This window comes from Lampris incognitus, chromosome 11, assembly GCF_029633865.1.
Source record: "Lampris incognitus isolate fLamInc1 chromosome 11, fLamInc1.hap2, whole genome shotgun sequence".
NCBI classification, from domain to species: Eukaryota; Metazoa; Chordata; class Actinopteri; order Lampriformes; family Lampridae; genus Lampris; species Lampris incognitus.
Window position 1 is genome coordinate 29,319,316 of NC_079221.1, and position 19,262 is coordinate 29,338,577.

At 42.8% G+C, this 19,262-nt stretch overlaps 2 protein-coding genes across 2 annotated transcripts in view; one reads left to right on the top strand and one right to left on the bottom strand.

The window, feature by feature from the left end:
• The window catches only part of LOC130120501 (TBC1 domain family member 8), a 50,475-nt gene extending 42,715 nt beyond the window's left edge, over positions 1-7,760 (top strand). The window contains exons 16-20 of the mRNA XM_056289064.1: positions 613-853; positions 3,801-3,866; positions 4,154-4,240; positions 4,904-5,013; positions 5,257-7,760. Of these exons, the coding sequence (XP_056145039.1) occupies positions 613-853; positions 3,801-3,866; positions 4,154-4,240; positions 4,904-5,013; positions 5,257-5,712 (960 nt within the window). The 3' untranslated portion in view covers positions 5,713-7,760. The remainder of the gene's footprint in view (positions 1-612; positions 854-3,800; positions 3,867-4,153; positions 4,241-4,903; positions 5,014-5,256) is intronic.
• A 3,484-nt stretch (positions 7,761-11,244) lies between these two features.
• LOC130120804 (60S ribosomal protein L31-like) lies at positions 11,245-19,237 on the bottom strand. The gene is made up of 5 exons (XM_056289554.1): positions 19,215-19,237; positions 18,472-18,578; positions 17,178-17,303; positions 12,346-12,458; positions 11,245-11,421 (listed from the first exon to the last, which is right to left on the bottom strand). The coding sequence occupies exons 2-5, from the start codon at positions 18,576-18,578 to the stop codon at positions 11,390-11,392; spliced, it is 378 nt and encodes a 125-aa protein (XP_056145529.1). The 5' UTR covers positions 19,215-19,237; the 3' UTR covers positions 11,245-11,389.
• Between the last annotated feature and the right edge of the window lie 25 nt (positions 19,238-19,262).

The window sequence follows — 19,262 nt, forward strand, 5'->3', positions numbered from 1 at the left end:
AAAATGGAGTAATTGGTATTGGAGCTTTTACCCAAAACTAAAATCTGATACCAAAAGCCATGAGTAAAGTCATAAATAAAAGCAAAATTCCTTGATTTACTACATTTTACACACATGGAAGTCCATATTTCTTCAATTGTGGAAAAAAACCAATTCAATCTTATTTATTTTGCCAATTAACCCAAACTAATGGTCTAAGACTGCACTGTTCAACAGAAGAAATGGATCGAATTGATTAGTTAGTGGCCAATACTTAGCTGTACTCTGAATTGGTATCGGCAGTGAAAAAGTGATATTGGTGGGTCCTTATTTTTAACTGCGTTGTCATATTCATTGCTACCTATGTAAACAACCCGTCAGAGCAAATGCCTTGTAAGTGCAAACCTACTTTGCCAAAGCAACTGATTCTAATTCCTTCTCCCTCTCCCCAAACTGTCTATTTCTCCCTCTGTCTCTACACACCTCCTTCCCCTTCTCTCCTCCTTTGTACTCCCTTTCTTTATCTCTCTGGTTTTCCTACCCTCTTTCTTTCTCCTCTCTTCCTTCACTCACTTGCCCAAACCTTCCTCATCCTTCCTCGTATACCACAAACCACCCTCTCCCTCCCTGCAGACGGAGCACTTCATCAACCTCTACTGGGGGGACGGGGGCACAGTGCAGCACCATGACCCGGGTCGGCCTTACCTGGAGCAGTACCGGGTCGACCGGGCCCAATTCAAGAGCCTGTATGTGCTGCTGACACCGTGGCTGTGCGGGGCTATCCACACGGACACCGTGGCCAACAGGACCTTCACCCTACTGGATCAGGACCGGGACAACCTGATCACCTTCAGGGAGTTTGCCTGCTGGCTGGGTGAGAGAGAGAGACACAGAGAGAGAGTAAGCAGAAAGATGTGAGAAAGAAAAAGGGAAAGAGATGGGGAGAGAAAGAGAGTCTTAAGAAGGTTATGGTGAGTCAGAGGGGAGAAAAAGAGTAAAAGCAGGTAAGAGAGAGATGTGGAGTCCAAAGTTGAATTTTCTACTTTCACTATTTCAATAGCTGAGGCTGATTTCTCAGGATAGCCCAGTCCCGATATTGATGTTGGGTAAAGAGAACGCACTACTCTTAGCCACTGGGATAACTAGGATTTGGCTGATGTTAGAGAGACATGAGAAAGAGACACAGAGGGAGATAAGGTTGATGAGAAACAGAAAAAAATGCAGATATGGAGATACAGATTGAAGCTGCGCTTGAGTGTCTATCTCTGTCTCATGAGCCTATACGTATAAAACTCAAGCATTTGCAAACAAGTTTCCATACATGGCATGAAAACTGATGCCTGCTGGGGGCCCTGCCCTCCAGGCTCTCCTGTAGGCCATCCATCCGCTCTGGCACGCTGCCCACAAAGCTTTTAGGGGCAAAAATCAATAACCCAGGAGCCCAGGAAAAAAAAGGGGAAAAAAAGGCACCACTGCTACATGGAACAAGAGGCGAAGTAAAGGAAAACAGATGAGGGTGATGTCATCTTTAACATTAACTTCAAAACAAACTGCTGCAGTGAACTTGTGTAACTTATGAGCATGACGTCTTCCTGGTATTCTTGTGCTGGGTATAAAACATCTATGAGCTTACAAGGGGCTACGCTAGATTTTGGGGCTCCTTTTTGGATGTGTGGCGGTGTCAGTAATGAATTTTACACTGCAGTTTTTATCAAACCATGATTGTTATGCGTTTTACGTGAATTTCAGCTTATTTTGATTTGCAAGACGCTATAAGTAACAAATCACAAACTAGTAGAGTGCAGATCCCCGTCAGGCGTATCTCCCCTTCTTCAGCTGAGAAGGTAGCACTCAATTGCGGTATAAAGCAGGTTTTTCAACGGTTTTGAATCACCGCAACCATGAGAGAGCTTTGATCATACAGTCAGAACTGTGCACAACAATTATTAGGCTGGTAGGCCCAGTAGTATGTGAGATTAGCAGAGGACAGATACACGCACACATGGACAGAATAACCAGTGTTTTTCCTGCCATTTTAAGACTTTTGTGCAGCGCCCAAGTTGATTGAACAGGAAATAGGTGGGGGAAAAAAGTTGTGAATATGCAGCGCTCAAGCCTAAAAAAATCTACCTAACAAAAACATTTTGCCTGTCAGTCTGTGGATACACAGCCTCCCAGGCGGACCCTCGCATGAATGCAAACTTGCGCTTTCCAAAAAGAGGTTTGCTACCCGACCATTTTGGTCTAACCCTAACCGTGGAAAATGAAGAGGTTATTGTTTTTGGTTCATCTATTGTTCCTCTTGTCGTCCTGAGCTGCGATTAGCAGTAAACGATTTGCTAACTTTCAAAATACGACCGGCTTCTCGTTTACGTTCAAGACTCGTGGCCCGAATATGTTTTGACCCTGTGGCTGCCCGATTAACCGTAGATGCACACGGTCAACTCAGAGCGGGCAGCGAGGGAAAGCAGTGTTGGTCGAGCGAGTGAGACTGAACGGAGAGAAGGAGAGCGATGATAGTGAGAACTAACGTTTTTGGAAAGTTTCGAGTCATCGCAGACAGGAGACGTTTGTCATTAGTCATAACTGCTCACACAAAAATTAGACTGGTAGGTCCAGTAGTATGTGAAATTAGCTGTGGACAGGCACACGCACGTGTGTAAACGCATATAATAATAATAAAAGAAGAGATAGTAGGAGAAAGTAAATATCATGCCAAAAATTGGGAGCTCTGGTGTCCGGGTGACGTGGCGGTCTATTCCGTTGCCTACCAACACGGGGATCGGAGGTTCGAATCCCCGTCTTACCTCTGGCTTGGTTGGGCATCCCTACAGGCACAATTGGCTGTGTCTGCGGGTGGGAAACCGGATGTGGGTATGTCTCCCGGTCACTGCATTAGCACTTCCTCTGGCCGGTTGGAGCGCCTGTTCAGGGGGGAGGGGCAACTGGGGGGAATAGCATGAGTCTCCCACATGCTACACCCCCTGGCAAAACTACTCACTGTCAGGTGAAAAGAAGTGGCTGGTGACTCTCTGTGTATCAAAGGAGGCATGGGGTAGTCTGCAGCCCTCCCCAGATCGGCAGAGGGGTTGAAGCAGTGACCGGGATGGTTCAGAAGAGTGGGGTAATTGGCCGGATACAATTGGGGAGAAAAGGGGGGGGGTGGGTGGGTGCTTTTTAAAACAATTCTAAAGCAAGATGATAAAAATGTTTTTTATGGGACTTTATAGGATTATACATTTCTCAGCAAGTCACTTGAGGTTCTAATGGCCAAAGATGTGGAAGACACAGGTCAGGGTGTATTGTTTAAAGAGGGGTGCCTTAGTGGAACTATGCACATTGGGAACTGTTATATCTGTTGGTTTTGGGCATGTTGTATAATTTGGGGTAGATTTAATGAATGGGAAGCTGTAGGAATGACAAGAAACATCTGTTGGTAATGTCTGAGCAAGGAAAGTCTGTGTTGGTAAAATTGCCTTTAATAGAGAACAAAGGGCATACCCTGCAAAACATGACTTCCAACCAAAATAATTTCTCTCTCCAAGCTAACCTAAATCCAGTTCACCATGTATGACCTATTTCATTGAAGTATAAAAATTTACGTTTGACTCACACTGCTTACTACTGCCCCCAGAGTGTGTGCCCCCCCCCCCCCATTGAACATGTGAAAGGAAGAGTATGTGGGTCAGTTATAATGGTAGGAGCCTTGGTTGGTCTGCCACCCTCGGTTGAGCTCTCCTCTGTCTCTCTAGGGCAGCTGAGAGACTTTGACAGTAGATAAGAAAAGTCTCATCACTGGTACCTCCTCTCTCTTGTTTCAGATACCTTCTACTGTGAGGAGCTGAATGAGAAGATACAGCTCCTCTATCGTCTTCACATACCGCCAGGTAAAACACACTCCTTTTTTCAGATGAGTGAGGGCTTCTCTGTCTTGATTCATTGTCCATTAACAGGGGGGAGACACGACGGGAACCAGCTACAGTAAATTCACGTGACTCATTTGTGATTTGTATTTTGTATGTGTTTACATTTGTGTGTATGTCTTTCTTTGCATGCTATTTGTGTGTGTGTGTGTGTGTGTGTGTGTGTGTGTGTGTGTGTGTGTGTGTTTGTGTGTGTGTGTGTGTGTGTGTGTGTGTGTGGTGCGCGCGCGCGCACCTGCATGTATTTGCAGCTCTGACGGAGAGTGAAGATGACTCCTCTCTGATGAAGAGCCCCCTGCTATCCACCACCAGACCCCTTTTTGTGGATTTACCCTCTGGTATGTTAACGGCAGGGTATTATTCCAGCAACTGCCTCCTCAAACATTACAAAACGCATACAGAAACTACAGTAATATTTTGAGGGGGAAATTTTAGCTGACTCAAGTTCACGTTCAACTTTGTCATGTGTATTTGAATACAATGAAACCTGACTCTGCAACGTGACTGGTGGATTTCCCCTTTCATTTCCAATGTAAAGTCCACAGACACAGTGTCCTCCATTCATCAGTCAACCTTTGTTTATAAAGTACATTTTGTACATCGTCATGCAATGAAATGTTCTTTACTTAAGAGCAAGTTAAAACCAAGAAAGAACAAAAAGAAGCTCATTTACCTGTAGGATAAACTTGTGTGTGTGTATGTGTGTGTGTGTGTGTGTGTGTGCTTGCACACAACGGGCATGGGGAACCATGTGTCATTGACTGCCTAGAGTATGCCTAATCGATGAAACCTCCTGGTGTCATGAATGGATGGAAAGAGAACCTACATCATCTCTGCTCTATATGATACATGAATGTCTGTGTCTGGTGTAGAGGGTGAACGTGAACCCTGGTTTAAAGTAAGTGGCTGACTGCATGTGTGCCTGCGTGTATGTGAGTGTGCTGATGGCCTGTGTTGGGGCAGGACGCAAATCTAGAAGCCTGATTTTGGATGTTATGTAGGTGTTGAAGTGGAGGTGAAGGACTACCAGGAGCAGCTGAAACAGATGTTGAAGGACTTGGTCAAAGAGAAGCAGAAAGATGTGGAGAAACCTCCTCCACCGATGAACCAGGTAATGAGGCCATCACTTAACTCTGCTGCCATCCCACACCATGAACTGTAGCAATTGCCTTATTTTCTTGGCACTTTAAAAGTCACTTTGAGAACTGCATTGTTGCTCATTTACTTGATGACACATTACAAGAAAATTATGACTCATTTTTTTTCACATAATGTGTTTTTTATATTTAAGTAATTTATAGTGTGAGATTGTGTGATTAGATTAGATTTACATCTGCCATCCTCTCCTCCGCAGCGCGAGTTCATCCAGTTCTGTAAAACACTCTATAGCATGTTTCATGGCAACCCTGAGGAGAACGACCTCTTCCAGGCCATCGCCAAGGTAACCAGCCTGGTGCTGCAGATCGGCGAGGCTGGCCACCGCGGCCACTGCTTGGCGTCGGAGGTCGGCGGACAGGAAGAGACGGAGTCTACACAGGAAGTGGCTGAAGGCAACAGTGAAGTGCATGCCATCTTCGGTGCTGAAGGCGGCGATGATTGGGATAATGAGACTCGGTGTGGTAGCAATTCGAGGTCAGAGAACGAGTGGACGGTCAGCTACTCTCAGATACTGGCCTCTCTGTTGACAGAGCAGGCGCTGGTGAACTTCTTCGAGAAGCCAGTGGACCTATCGGCGAAAATCACAGAGGCAAAGGAGAAACAGTATCACCAACGGGCTGGTTTGTTAATGCTCCAGCACGGGATAAGCTGATATCATTGTGATCAATAGACTCAGAGCTACAAAACATGCTAATTTTCTGCTGGGAGGAAACAGTAAATTGTATCAGTTGGGAAAATTACAGGACATGACACTGAGCCTCAGTAGTTCTACACAAGTTGATTGGCAGCGATACAAATGCTAGACAGGAAGACAAGTCCCTAAAGAGGTCGCCTTGCTATCCTGTGTGTAGTGGAGCGTTGATCCATGTGAATATACCGAGCTTGAAGTGCTGCAACTTTGAATAAAAGACCGGGTGATTTCTCCTTCACTAGCCAGGGTATGTGTACACCCAGCTGTCAGCCATGTTTCAGCAATTGATGTGGATGAACTACGAGTTCAAACATCCATTCATGTGAGCTGCACTTAAGATGCATCTGTACACCTGTGTTTGGAAACAGGAGGAAGGGGAGGGATGATGGATTACTGAGGTGAGATTTGTGTCAAATTTTAACCCATTATGACTTAACAGAAATGAAAAATGAAAATCCTTCTTTTATTTTGTATCTGATGGGTGTCAGATGAGAAATATTAGACTGGGGATAAGACTGTAGACCGTGACCTTAATACTCTTTGGTGATGCCAATCAGAATGTGACTGAACCTAGTAATTATTAAAATAACAGAGGGCTGGAGAGGAATCTTAACCAATACACAGGACCTGATGGGATTATCCCATTGTGCTGTTAAATCAGTGTGAGCTCCTACAGTACGTAGAGCTTCGGTTTAGATATTAGAGGAAAAGTGATTTGGGCGAGAGTATAAAAATGGGATTCTTTACTGTTGCTAGAATGTACACAACAACACTTTGCTGTCTTTTCCTTGTTCAACCAAGTCTGTCCAGAGATGAGACCAAACCTCCATGTGAATCCTTGGTTGGACATCATGAGGTGATTTTCACGGTCTGAAAAAATAGGGACACCTGTTGTCTGATAATGGCATCAGACGTGAAATTAAAACTTATTTAGTTACTTGGAATTTCAGGACCAGGGAAATTTTGGGACCATACATAAAACCATGATACTTTTTTTAAACTACTAGACAATGAAATAAATGCAGGCAGTTAACTTGTTTTGTAATGTAGCCCCTCAATTTGTTGACAGAAATCAACATGAATGTCTAGTCTGGGCTGAGCGTAATGCTCCTGGATCAGAGATTTAAATGAATACCTCCAACAAACGCAACCTCACACTGAGTCAAACAGCAACATGTCCGTACATAGTAACACACAGAATATCAGCATAAGCAAAACCATCTGTGTTTAAGGAAGATTACTGATCTTGCATCAGTCACAAAATATGTAAACATCATCATGACTATAACCCATTTGTGTCAGATTAGCATTCCCACCTCATTTTCCTGTGTGCTTTAATACCAACATTAACTTTTTGGATGAAAGTTTCCTACTTTTAAAGATAAAGAAAGCCACTTCCTAGATTCACATAGAGCTTTCTTCTTTCAACAAAGCATATATTCTTCTTCCTGTGCACGTTGTGCTGCATCTGTACTGGGCCTTATTAGTGTGGTACCCCATGAGCACTTTGTTGTACTTAACTATGTGTACGGAACAATATCTGCCTGCCATCCTGTTGGGTTGTGTGTTTACAATGGGCATGATCCCGCTGTGCCCATACCATGCCTAACCCACACTGGCCCTGTGAGGACTATGGGATGCTGTCTACGCTATTATGGTGTTTCCAATGAACTATGTGTTGGATGCTTATTACCGGTGTAGTAACGATGCCGTCCCCATTGGCACCGTTTGAAAACGGGCCGGTATCGCACTCCGAATGTTTGGGTGCCTTATCAATGTGCCTCTTTCCTAACTGAACCAAATAGAAGTGCCAACCAAGCACGCTGGACAAAACAAAAACGTCAGATTATGTGACCTTTCCACTAAAACACTGTGTTTCAGTCAGGAAACGGCGGTTTACATAAGTTTAAGTTGAGGCATAAAGTTGAAGATGGTTAAGGTTAGGTATTGGGTTGGAGACAGGTGGTAATAGATGTAGGTTTGGTGTGATTAAGATTAGGATTAGCATCTTTTGGGGGGGGGCAAATGGAGTGTTTTGAGGGCAGGGTCATAATCTGACGCGTCACAAATTTTGGTGCAACACCTGTTTGAGTCTAGCATGGCACAGTCGTGCAGTGGCTTAAAAGATTGGTGATAACTGAAAAAAAAACCTAACGAAAAGATATGAATGAACAAAGGTACGTGGTCGGCAATGTAGGTAAAACTATGCTCTTTTGTCTGTGATCTGCTTAAGGTGGACAATCCCCAGTATAAAAAAACATTTTTTTTTAGGGCGTCCGGGTAGTGTAGCGGTCTATTCCAATGCCTACCAACAAGGGGCTCTTCGGTTCGAATCCCTGTGTTACCTCCGGCTTGGTCGGGCGTCCCTACAGACAGTGGGTGGGAAGCTGGATTGTGTGTATGTGTCCTGGTCGCTGCACTAGCACCTCCTCTGGTTGGTCGGTGTGGTGCGCCTTTTCATGGGGGAGGGGCAACCAGGGGGACTAGCGTGATCGTCCCACGCGCTACGTCCCCCTGGTGAAACTCCTCACTGTCAGGTGAAAAGAAGTGGCTGGCGGCTCCACATGTATCGGAGGAGGCATGTGGTAGTCTGCAGCCCTCCCCGGATCGGCAGAGGGGGTGGAGCAGCGATCAGGATGGCTCGGAAGAGTAGGGTAATTGACCAGGTACAAATTGGGAGAAAAAGAGGGGGGGGGTCAGAGTAGGGTAATTGGCCAGGTACAAATGGGGAAAAAAGGGGGGAGGGGGTTTTCAGATGACCATTAGTTTGTTCCTCCATGAAAGACGCCATCGTTATAGCTAATGTCAGTTTGATGCTACTTTACTGTGAATGATGCGTCTTTACATCGTGAAGTTTAATGTGAGCTTAGAAAGGTCAGTGAACTCTGTTCTACAAATTAGAAAGGTGTGGAAAGTGAGTTTAGCCGGGTTACCCCTCCACTACATCCCTGCTCACTCATAATGTGACAGACATCTCCCATAATGTACCCGGTGTAGAAACTGCCCATCTATACCATGAGGGGCTGTTAACTCGGGGATGTCTCCTCTTCAGAAGATGCCTCAGTATTTAGAGATGAGGTCAATCAAAAGTGGGCTCATCTCCTCAACTACATGGGAACACTCGTGTTTTCTTGCTTCTTAAACAAACTTACATTGAAATAAGGCAGCAGAGCAGTATTTCAATAGCGGCTTTTAAGGACGTCCTCTTCAAAAGCTAGGTTCGATATTGTTTGGGGTTTTTTGTATCAGTTTTTATGGAGGAGCTGATGAAAGTCCTTTGTAATTACCACCAGAAAGTTCAGTTGAAGCTTAAGACTGAGGAAAAAACCCTGCAATTTTTGTGAGACACTGAAAATATGCACCTAGTTATGAATTTTCTTGTTCTGCATTGATTTGAATGTATTTAGTTCTTGAAGAACCAATTTTACATTTTTTGTTCTGTATCACGGTTTATGTGCCTTTTTCTTTTTCCAGCATTTTTCTTTTTTTTACTTGTGATAAATGACCAACCACCAAGCTGTGCCATTTACCAGTGTTACCAGTAGCAATCATCAGACACGTTCTCCATCCCGGTGATTATCATATTGTGTAATTCTGATTTCTGTGCCTGATTTCTGTGATTGATGGAGGTTTGTTGAACTCTCCAAATCAAACCGTGTGCCAGGATAGCGCTTCGCTCAGATCATCATTTAACATCAGTATCCCAGAATGATTTTAGTTACGAGCTCAGAAAATGACCAGAGTTCACTACATTTTGTAGTACTGTGTTTAGTTGTTAAAACATTAAATAAAGGGCCTTGTTTTTGTCAAGTCAAGTCAATTATATTTGTGTAGCCCAATATCACAAATTACAAATTTGCTTCAAGGGGCTTTACAGCAACACAATATCATTTCCTTAGACCCTCACATCGGGTAAGGAACAACTCCCTGAAAAAAACAACCCTTTAACAGGGGGGAAATATGCCTCAGGGAGAGCAACAGAGGGATCTGATGGGTGTTAGTTACCCAATTTCCCCTCGGGATTAATAGTGTTTCTGATCTGATTCTGATCTCTCCCAAGACAGACAAGATGCAATGGATTGTCCTGGTATTTCTATTGTTGGATTCACTCAAGTGTTTCAGGCTGCCTTGTAATTCATTTTGTGAATTGTGTGGTTTAACCTGGTGGATGACAAGAAAATACTAAATCTGGGTATTGTAGTGGTTTATTCCATTGCCTACCAACACGGGATCCTGATTCGAATCCCTGTGTTACCTCCGCCTTGGCCACTTGACTCACAGCAGCGTCTCTATGTCGACACCTCTGGTTTTGCAGTTTTTTGGCTTTTTGGTTAAGTCAGACTGCAAAACCAAAAAAAAAAACTCGCTTTTTTCTGGTTTTGCAGTCTGACTTCACCATCGTCCGTCCACAGACTTGTCCGGCATATTACAATATCTGATATTGGCTGGATATGACTATCTATGTTAATATCTAATACACAATAAAACCAAGTAAATTTGGAAGGAAACGGTAATGGATGTTATCAGTACATATTATACAACATACTGAAACAGCTCCGTTAGTAGTATGATGTTTTAGCATGTGAATGTTACCCTCTATTTCTCTGTAAATTAGTTAACTATTGATGATTTATTAAATTATTTAAAGAAAAGCTGCTAGTTCTCTACTAGGATGGAGCCCTAAGAATGCCAATATCCCCCCCCCCCCTTTTACTTCCCAATTGTATCCGGCCAATTACCCCACTCTTCCGAGCTGTCCCGGTCACTGCTCCACCCCCTCTGCCGAGCCGGGGAGGGCTGCAGACTACCACATGCCTCCTCTGAGCTCTGATATGTACATGTGGCGTCGCCAGCCACTTCTTTTCACCTGACAATGAAAAGTTTCACCAGGGGGACGTAGTGCGTGGGAGGATCACGCTATTCCCCCTAGTTCCCCCTCCCCCTGAACAGGTGCCCCGACTGACCAGAGGAGGAGTTAGTGCGATGACCAGGACTCATACCCACATCCGGCTTCCCACCCACAGACACGGCCAATTGTGTCTGTAGGGACGCCCGACCAAGCTGGAGACAACACGGGGATTCGAACCAGGATCCCCGTGTTGGTAGGCAACGGAATAGACTGCTATCCGATAGCCTCTTGCAAGGGGTAGCAAACCTTCTTAGTTTACATTTTTTGAGCTGAGGAAGTGCTGTGTGTGAATACTTAAAAATCAAGCCTAGTAAAATAAAAGAAGCTTATGAAATTTGCAATATACTACCATGGCTGTAACTACATAACTTAGCTTCCTCCCATATTATAACAACTGTTTGGGTCCACTCAGCTATAATCAAGCTTTATGTTCCCAGATAGGGTATTTTTCTCCTGCAATCACATTTCAGGGCCATGATAAATGTTCTCAGGTGTTACCCAGTTCTTTACTTCCCCACATGCCCTCATGACAAATGGCAATTCCTCCAAATCACCAACTGTCAAATAATTACATGAAGCTCAAAGATGGTTGAATCAGTTCATCTGGTTACGTTTATTGACAGATACGTTTCATCACTCAGCTAAGTGACACCTTCAGTCTGAAGATGTCACTTAAAAGAGATCAAGACTGGAATCATAATTTAAAAAATTATTTGCAAAACAGGAGATCTAGTTCTCGTCCACATTGACCGTCTGCAGACCTGTGAAGGAGAAAAATATAGTTAAATTTTTTCTAAAAAAAAAAATCCAAGGAAAGTTTACTGAGCAACCATTCCTCTTTTTTTTTTTACATTTATTTCTGATTTTTCCCTTTTTCTCCCAATTTAGTGGCCAATCGATCCCTATTTTAATTCAAACACCCACCCTCGCACTGTATGCGTTCGCCAACTGCATCTCTCCGGCCGGCAGTCTCGAAGGAGACCGCCTCGCCACTTTCGTGACAAGGCGACTCCAAGCCGAACCACTGTTTTTCCGACACACACAGAGACGCATTCACGTGACGAACACAGGCCGACTCCGCCCCCCTCCCGAAGACAGCGTTGCCAATGATCGCTGCTTCGTCGAGTCCGGCCATAGTCGGATCTGACGAGACCGGGGCGCGAACCCCAGTCCCCAGTGGGCAACTGCATCGACACAGAGCCGATGCTTAGACCGCTACACCACCGCGGACACCATTCCTCTTTTTAAACAACATTCAGTTTCAGATTGACTCTTGTCCACTGCTTAGTAAACCATTATGGGGATCAGATTTTTCAGTTTACCTGTATTTCAAATGTGCTTTTAAGTCCAGCTCAAGTCATTCTCAGACTCGCAACACCAATAGGTCTTAATTACAAGTTTGTGTTACAACAAACTTTTAACTGCATTTAACCAGTCCTATACATGGACACGATGGGAAACAGAGCTTATGATGACAACTGGTTTGTTTCATCATCAGTAATAAATGGCTTTCTGTGTCCCAGATGCTTAAAACACAGATAAAACCCAAATTCAACACAAGAACCTTAGGAATTTTAGTGTGTAGCTTTTATTTTTTCCACAGCTCAGTTTAACAGCTGTTGGAACAAGGATCCCTTATGAGAGCGATGGTATCATTAAATTTGAACCAAAACTGTCAACGTCACCTTTGCACGTTGTGACAGGAACATAGGTAACAAGGGTGTACAGTTTGTTCGGAGAATCCTCATCCTCATTACGCTTCCTGGACAGACGCACGCGGATGCGATATGGCACATTCCTGGAAGACAAGATGGAAGACAGTCTTATTCTACACCTTGTTGTGGTTCATGTGTTCATTCACTCTAGCAAGGGCCTCACTGTGGATTTTTTTTTTTTTTACAAGGGCAAGTCAAAATAAAGCCACTGATCAGCCATAAAGCTTTTATATAGCAAGGTTATTCTCGAAAGACAATGCAAGCCAAAAGTGTTAAAACGTGTCGTGAGCAATATGTCATTTTATGTTTGACCGAATACTGCACAAAACAGACCCGATACCTATGTTATCCCCTGAATGTGCCCATATTCGCGCAATCAGGTGTACCTGTTTGGTTGGAAATGAACTTGCATACTGATGGACTTCAGATGCACATGGGAGGAAACCAGGGCACTAAGTGCTAAATGGGGTTTAAAGGATAATTCTGTTTTTTTGCAATCTGGGTCTAATTTTTGTAGTTTTTGCTATCATGCATATTGGTTATGATATCATTTGAACTCATCATTTGAACTTTAATATCATTTGAACTTGGAACTTTTTTTTTTTAATTTATCAGTTTTTTTCCCTTAAAAATGTACACACAAAAATTAAAACACACAACCCCCCTCCCATGGACACAAAAAAAAGAAAGAAAAAAGAAGCTAGTCAGAGAAAAAAGGAAAACAAAACAATCATCAATTAAACATGTATGAAAACAAAGGGGCTTTGTTACAATTGGAACCACTTAATAGTCAGACACCTAGTGCTAAGTACATGCGTATATGCACACATGCACACATATACAGACACAGAGATATATACAGTATATGCACACACATATACACAAATAAAGAGATATACATACCCACACATCTCAATACACATTCAAGTACAGGTGGACATAGGCGGGCAGGCTTATCAACAATAACACAGTAAGGCACTTATTTCAGCTAAATTATCCCGAATCATTCAAGCATCACCCATTCCTAGTCCTAATACTTAGAATAAAAGGGTAGCTGCTGTAATTGGGAGAAAGATATCTATTCTGGTATTTCTAATAAAGATAGAGCAAGAGTGAATTCTATAAAAGGAGACCAGACATCCATAATTTCTGATGAGACTTACATCTGAGTTTTTCTAATGAAATTAAAGATCGCACTTCTTTGATCCAACTTGTGAATGATGGGGGCTTATCAGACTTCCAATTGCGAAGACTAAATCTCCGGGCTTGAAGTGAGGCAAATGCTATAGACTTAGCTTGGGGTGTAGTGATGTCTATGCCCTCACTGGGAACTCCAAAAATGGCAGTGATTGGGCTGGGTTCAATTGTTTTACAACAAAAAAATGAGAAAGCTTTGAAGATATGACCCCAAAATATAGTCAAAGATGGGCATTCCTAAAACATGTGCCCAACTGTGGCTGGGTTCAGGTGACATCTAAAACAAGTAGGATCGATATTGGGATAGAATTTGGACAGTTTCTCGTGTAATGTAAATGATGTAACACCTTGAATGGAATAAGGTGATGCCTAAGGCAGAGAGAGGTGGTGTGAATTCGCTGTCAGGAATGTTTCTGTTTTGTCGCCATGTTCATAAAATGTTTGTCTTGATTTAAATTAAAGCTTTTCAGTATGTCTGATTGACAAGTTGTCAAATTCATTCTGTAGCAGTAGCCATCCCTTATATAATTCAGATTTTGGGTCAGTAGAAAATCTTTTGTCTATATCTGTTATCTGAGTAGACAGTTCTGAAAGACCTTTTGTGCATTTTTGCTTCTCAAAAGCTGAATAAGAGAGAATTTGTCCTCTAAGGTAGGCTTTGAGGGATTCCCAGATTATAGTGTATGCCATACCTGGGGTTGAGTTAATGTCCAGATAGGTATCAATTTGCTCATTTATAAACTTGATGAATTTATCACTGGACAGCAACAATGGATCTAGTCCCCAAATTCTTATTAGCAATTACTGAAGTTGGGACAAAAGGATTCCCTTTTTCATTGGTATGGCTGTGCCTCTGGACCTATCCTCATATTTGGAACAAAATATCTGCCCAATCCAGCCTCTCTCAAGTTTGGTGCATTCATTAGTGCGAAGGTGAGTCTCTTGAAGAATAATAATTTCTCAGCCCATGAATTTTAGGTGTGCAAACACACGGCTGCATTTAATTGGATGGTGGATTCCTTCAATATTCCAGCTGGTGAGTCAAATAGAGCCTAAAGTACTGTAACTAGCTGATGCCATAATTTATTACAAGCTGTGCAATGGGATCAAGTGGTATGGGTCTGAATAGCTTATAGTCCCCAAGTTTAGTCTTTTCCAAATAAAAAAAAAAAATGTATAAAAATAGAAAAAAAGAAAACAAATTAGAAAGACACGGAAAAAAGGAGTCCTAAATCCCTATGTAGATCTCCCCCCAAATGGAAGAAGACACCAACCTGCAGGCACCAACCTGCTTTCAGTAATCTAAAACAGAGGATTTCAAGCAACTAAAATATCCAAGATGGTGCCGCGGATTGCAGCCTTGGTGTGTTGGTGCACATTGTTTCGTATTGTTGTTGTTTTTTTCATAAACCCAGTATTTTGCTTCAATACCTGGCGCTAATTCACCAGAAAAGAGCTTGAGTAGTCAGGGAAACTACTACTGTGGATTTATTCCCCAACTTTCTCATCCCATCTGCAGAATTACTGGACATTTTGGTCAAAGCTGTGTTCACCTTTGTTCATGCAGTGAAACACCGGAGGAGAGGAAAATGTGCGAGCGCACTCGTGCGTCTCCGCAGATATGGACTACACACTCCATTGCTAGGACTATTTCTCTCTTAACGTGCGATCAATATGCAACAAACTAGAGGAACATCATCTTCTGATGGGGAAGATTAGAGACCTTTCTTCATCTTGCGTTTTGTGCTTCACGGAACCTTGGCTGTATGGATCAATACCGGACTCTGGGCTGCAGCTGGCAGGCTTCTGGCTGTTCAGAGTGGATCACGACACAGAGCTTTCCGATAAAAAACTAAAGGTGAAGGTAATTTGTTTTTATATTAACAGTGGCTGGTGTAAAAATGTGACAGTGATCCTGTAGTATTATTCTCCTGTTCTGGAAACTTTTTTCATCAACTGTAAACCCTTCTAGTCTCCCTGTGGGTTTGCTTCATTCATTCTGGCCGGTGTAACATTCCGCCAGAGGCCGATGTGCAGGAGGCACAGCACATGCTTGCCACCAGATACTGTGTGGGGAAGGGAAAAACCCGGGCCCTCCGTTAGTGTCCTCAGCAACTTTAACAAAAGAAATCTCAGCCATGAACTACCTAAATACCGTCAGCTGATTAAATGCCTGACCAGGGAGAACACTTTAGATCAATGTTACACTACAATCAACAGTGCCTATCACGCAGTTCCCCACGCTGCACTGGGACACTGACAAAATCATGGTCCACCTGATTCCTGCATACAGGCAAAAAATAAAACTCTCTAAACCTGTTATGAGGACATCTAAGAAGTGGACCAGTGAAGCTATGGAGGATCTTCATGTGTGTTTGAACTGTACTGACTGGGATGCTTTCAGGTCTGCCACTAACAGTGTGGATGAGCACACTGAAAAAATCTATGGAAAAAAATCCTTGTTTACATGTGAGGAATATGGAAAAAAAGGAAATTTTTTCTGTCAACATTGGCTCTTTAACACTACCTTTGCTACATGTACAATTTTTATTCCACATCCTCTGTGCCCTGGCTTAAAGATGTACCTTTCACCAAAAATAACCAAACAATGACCACATATTTCTAATGGAGCTGGTTTGTTTATCAATAAAGCAATGTTTCTGTGTGTTAATTTGGTTTTCTGAGTTAAAAGTACTATCAAACTCAACTGCAGTGCAGCAACTTAGTTTTTCAAAATGTGAATAGCAATGCCACATACAGCTTTATAAGAAAATACAAATAACAGTGCTACATACCGTTGTAGTGTTGTTATTTGCATTTTCTTAAACAATATAGCCTATCGGAAAATTAGATGATAAGGCTTCACATTAATGAATTGGTCACCAGTGACATCAGTGGTGGGCACAATTTCGGCGGAGTTTCAGAGATATACACTGCCCAGTATTAACGGAACTAATGGAGTTTTATCCCTGCAATATCTATATACGTACATGTTGAAAATCATATTTGTTCCTCTTTAACTGTGTTTGCTTTGCCTGTATTTACAGACACAGATCAAACTGATCCATGGAATCACCTCAAAGGGGAGAATCTGGCAGTATGTGTGAGAATATCCATTAAAGGGTTGTCTCCTGAGGAATTTCCCCACAGCGGGCCTGCGAGCCAAGGAAACTCAAATGCTCTAAAAACAGCTGTGGCCTATGCCATAAATGAATAAAAGTGGTAAATATGACATTTCAAAGTAGAGATGGAGTTTCTGTACTCTTATTTGGTACTTCTAAGATACATGATTTCTGGCTATTCCTGGAAAAAAAAACTCTCTGGTTCACATTCCTCATTTTGACTAGTCTAGTAGCATAGCAGCAGAGAAAGCAAATTGGAAATGCCCTCCCTCAACAGCTAATGATGATGTACCCTTAAATGACACATTTAGACCCCAGTGGACCTGCTTCATAGCCAGCAGAAGCAAGATAGTGATTGTACTGGGCAAATGCTCACAAACCTCAACTTAATGAACAAAAGGTTCAAAGATGATCAAACCAAAATTTCATCTGGGATGACAAGGTGACCCCGCTATAGATTTATTAATGGAAGAGTGCTCTCACCTTACACCCTTGGTCCAGACAGCTTTGTTCAGGCGAGTGTCAATGCGAACATCAGGGGTTCCCATCTCCTTCATGGCGAACTTGCGGATCTCCTTAATGGCACGGGGGGCCCTCCTCTTGAATCCTCTGGAAGACAGACAAGACTTTTTAGAAAAATCACAGCACGCTAAGGGTTCCTTTATACCCCTTTCACACCAGATACCTGAAAAATACTCAGGCTGAAACCAGGTAAGGTGACTCCGCTGAACTACCCAAGTTATGATCAACAGTGTTCCCCACACAGACATTACTTGGGTGAGCCATCCAGGTATATTAACAGCCGCTAAAGTATATTTGGCAACCCATTTTAGCATTTTTTATTTTTTTTATCCGTCCAAGAGAACGGCTCCATCCCTAATCGATTATCTAGTGGACAATCTCCCCTCGCGCTACCCCTCCCGTACCTATTCATTCTGCTATCACATGCACTGCAGAAAAACACAGAAACCGGGTCACATCATTTTTTTTTTTTAGTTTGTGAGCTCAATTTACTAAATCGTGCGCTCGTTTTACTAAGACACGGTGGATATTTTACAAGCACATACCAGGTAAAGCAACGCCTTTTCTCCTTATTGTGTAATTGTTCTGACTTTGGTAGTAGATGTACAATTGGACAGAAAAAGGGGGAAAAAGCCAAGAAAAAAAATCTACTTTTGATGACATCATTGGATGCTAACCCACAAAGAGCTGATAAACGAGCAGGTAGACCTGGCTTGGCTATTAATGCATTAACATTAAATATCGCATTGGCACCCACTGCTTGGATCACCAAGCAATGCTACAAACACGATAATGGATGAACATAACCAAGAGCCAGGGTAGGAAATTAACAACACAAAAACCAACGTACCGTAAGCAAGGCTACTTTAACATCGTAAGCAAGGCTACTTTAACATCTGTTAGCCACTCACCACCAAACACTTTTAAGCTTGTGTATTGGCTGGTGAAGTAACCTACGTGTCAATAAGCAAGACACAAAAAAAAAACAAGTGCCAGAGTACTCAGAGGAATTTGAGACGACATTCATTTTCATACAAAGACATTTACATGTCATGGGGCAATGAAGACACAAACCAACACACCAGCCACTGAACTATGCAATCCACAGAAGATGTCTTTAAAGACATACACACTGTCAACGTCAATGTTCCAGGCTATTTCACACATAAAGTCCTTTCTGAAAATCCATTCAAATCAAAGTTTTGAGCCAAGTAGAGCCACAGCAGCAGCATATAAATGTCGGTGCACTACTCACGTGCCATGGATGCGCTTGTGGATGTTGATGGTGTATTCCCTGGTCACCACCTCATTGATAGCAGAGCGCCCCTTCTTCTTCTCACCTCCCTTCTTGGTGGGTGCCATCTTTAACAGAAAAAAAAGAAAACACACACAAGCACTATGTAAACAAAGAGCACCTACTTGCACTGTACTACCCATGCAACACTTAAAAACATAAACAAGTGCATTATACATATAGACAGCATTATCATAGACCTACTCCATTCACACATGCAAATATAATCAATATTGAACTCTTACTAAATTCTCAACTCAGCTGTCAATACTGCAGTGTTCCATGACCTAGCTCTCTGTACCACTACCACAGTAGCCTTGAGTATCTTAAGTCTAACTAGCCCTTTCCTGCTAACTTGCCAAAGGCAGCATGGCCCACATTTAAGACATCTACACATGGTATCCTGCACAAATCAGCACTTGTTCCAGGTTCTGTGGACAGATAGTATTTAGCCTCTACGTGGCTTGTTATGCTACGCCTGTCAGTGAACCGGCAAATGAATGCTAAAGATAGTTTAGCCGAGTGATAGCCCAGGTTTCGGTTAAATTATCCATCTTAACGTAGTGCTTAGACCACTGGGAACGTATCGACTGGGGAGTATGAAGGGTCATGATTCGCACAGGGGATGAAAATAATGATACAGTTTGGACCGGGAGTAGGATGACAAGGGATGAACTATACATATTTTGAGGAACTATACTCACTTTGCCCGAGAAACGTCGGAAAGGAAATTAAAAGGGCTTGTGGGTAGA

What these genes read in the sequence shown, in the direction of transcription:
- LOC130120804 (XM_056289554.1), bottom strand. Translation starts at nt 18,578, where the DNA reads ATGGCACCCACCAAGAAGGGAGGTGAGAAGAAGAAGGGGCGCTCTGCT. An exon ending in GTCTGGACCAAGGGTGTAAG is followed by an intron (nt 12,459 to 17,177) that starts GTGAGAGCACTC and finishes CTTGTCTTCCAG; the next exon opens with GAATGTGCCATATCGCATCC. An exon ending in TCCTGTCACAACGTGCAAAG is followed by an intron (nt 11,422 to 12,345) that starts GTGACGTTGACA and finishes TCTCCTTCACAG; the next exon opens with GTCTGCAGACGGTCAATGTG.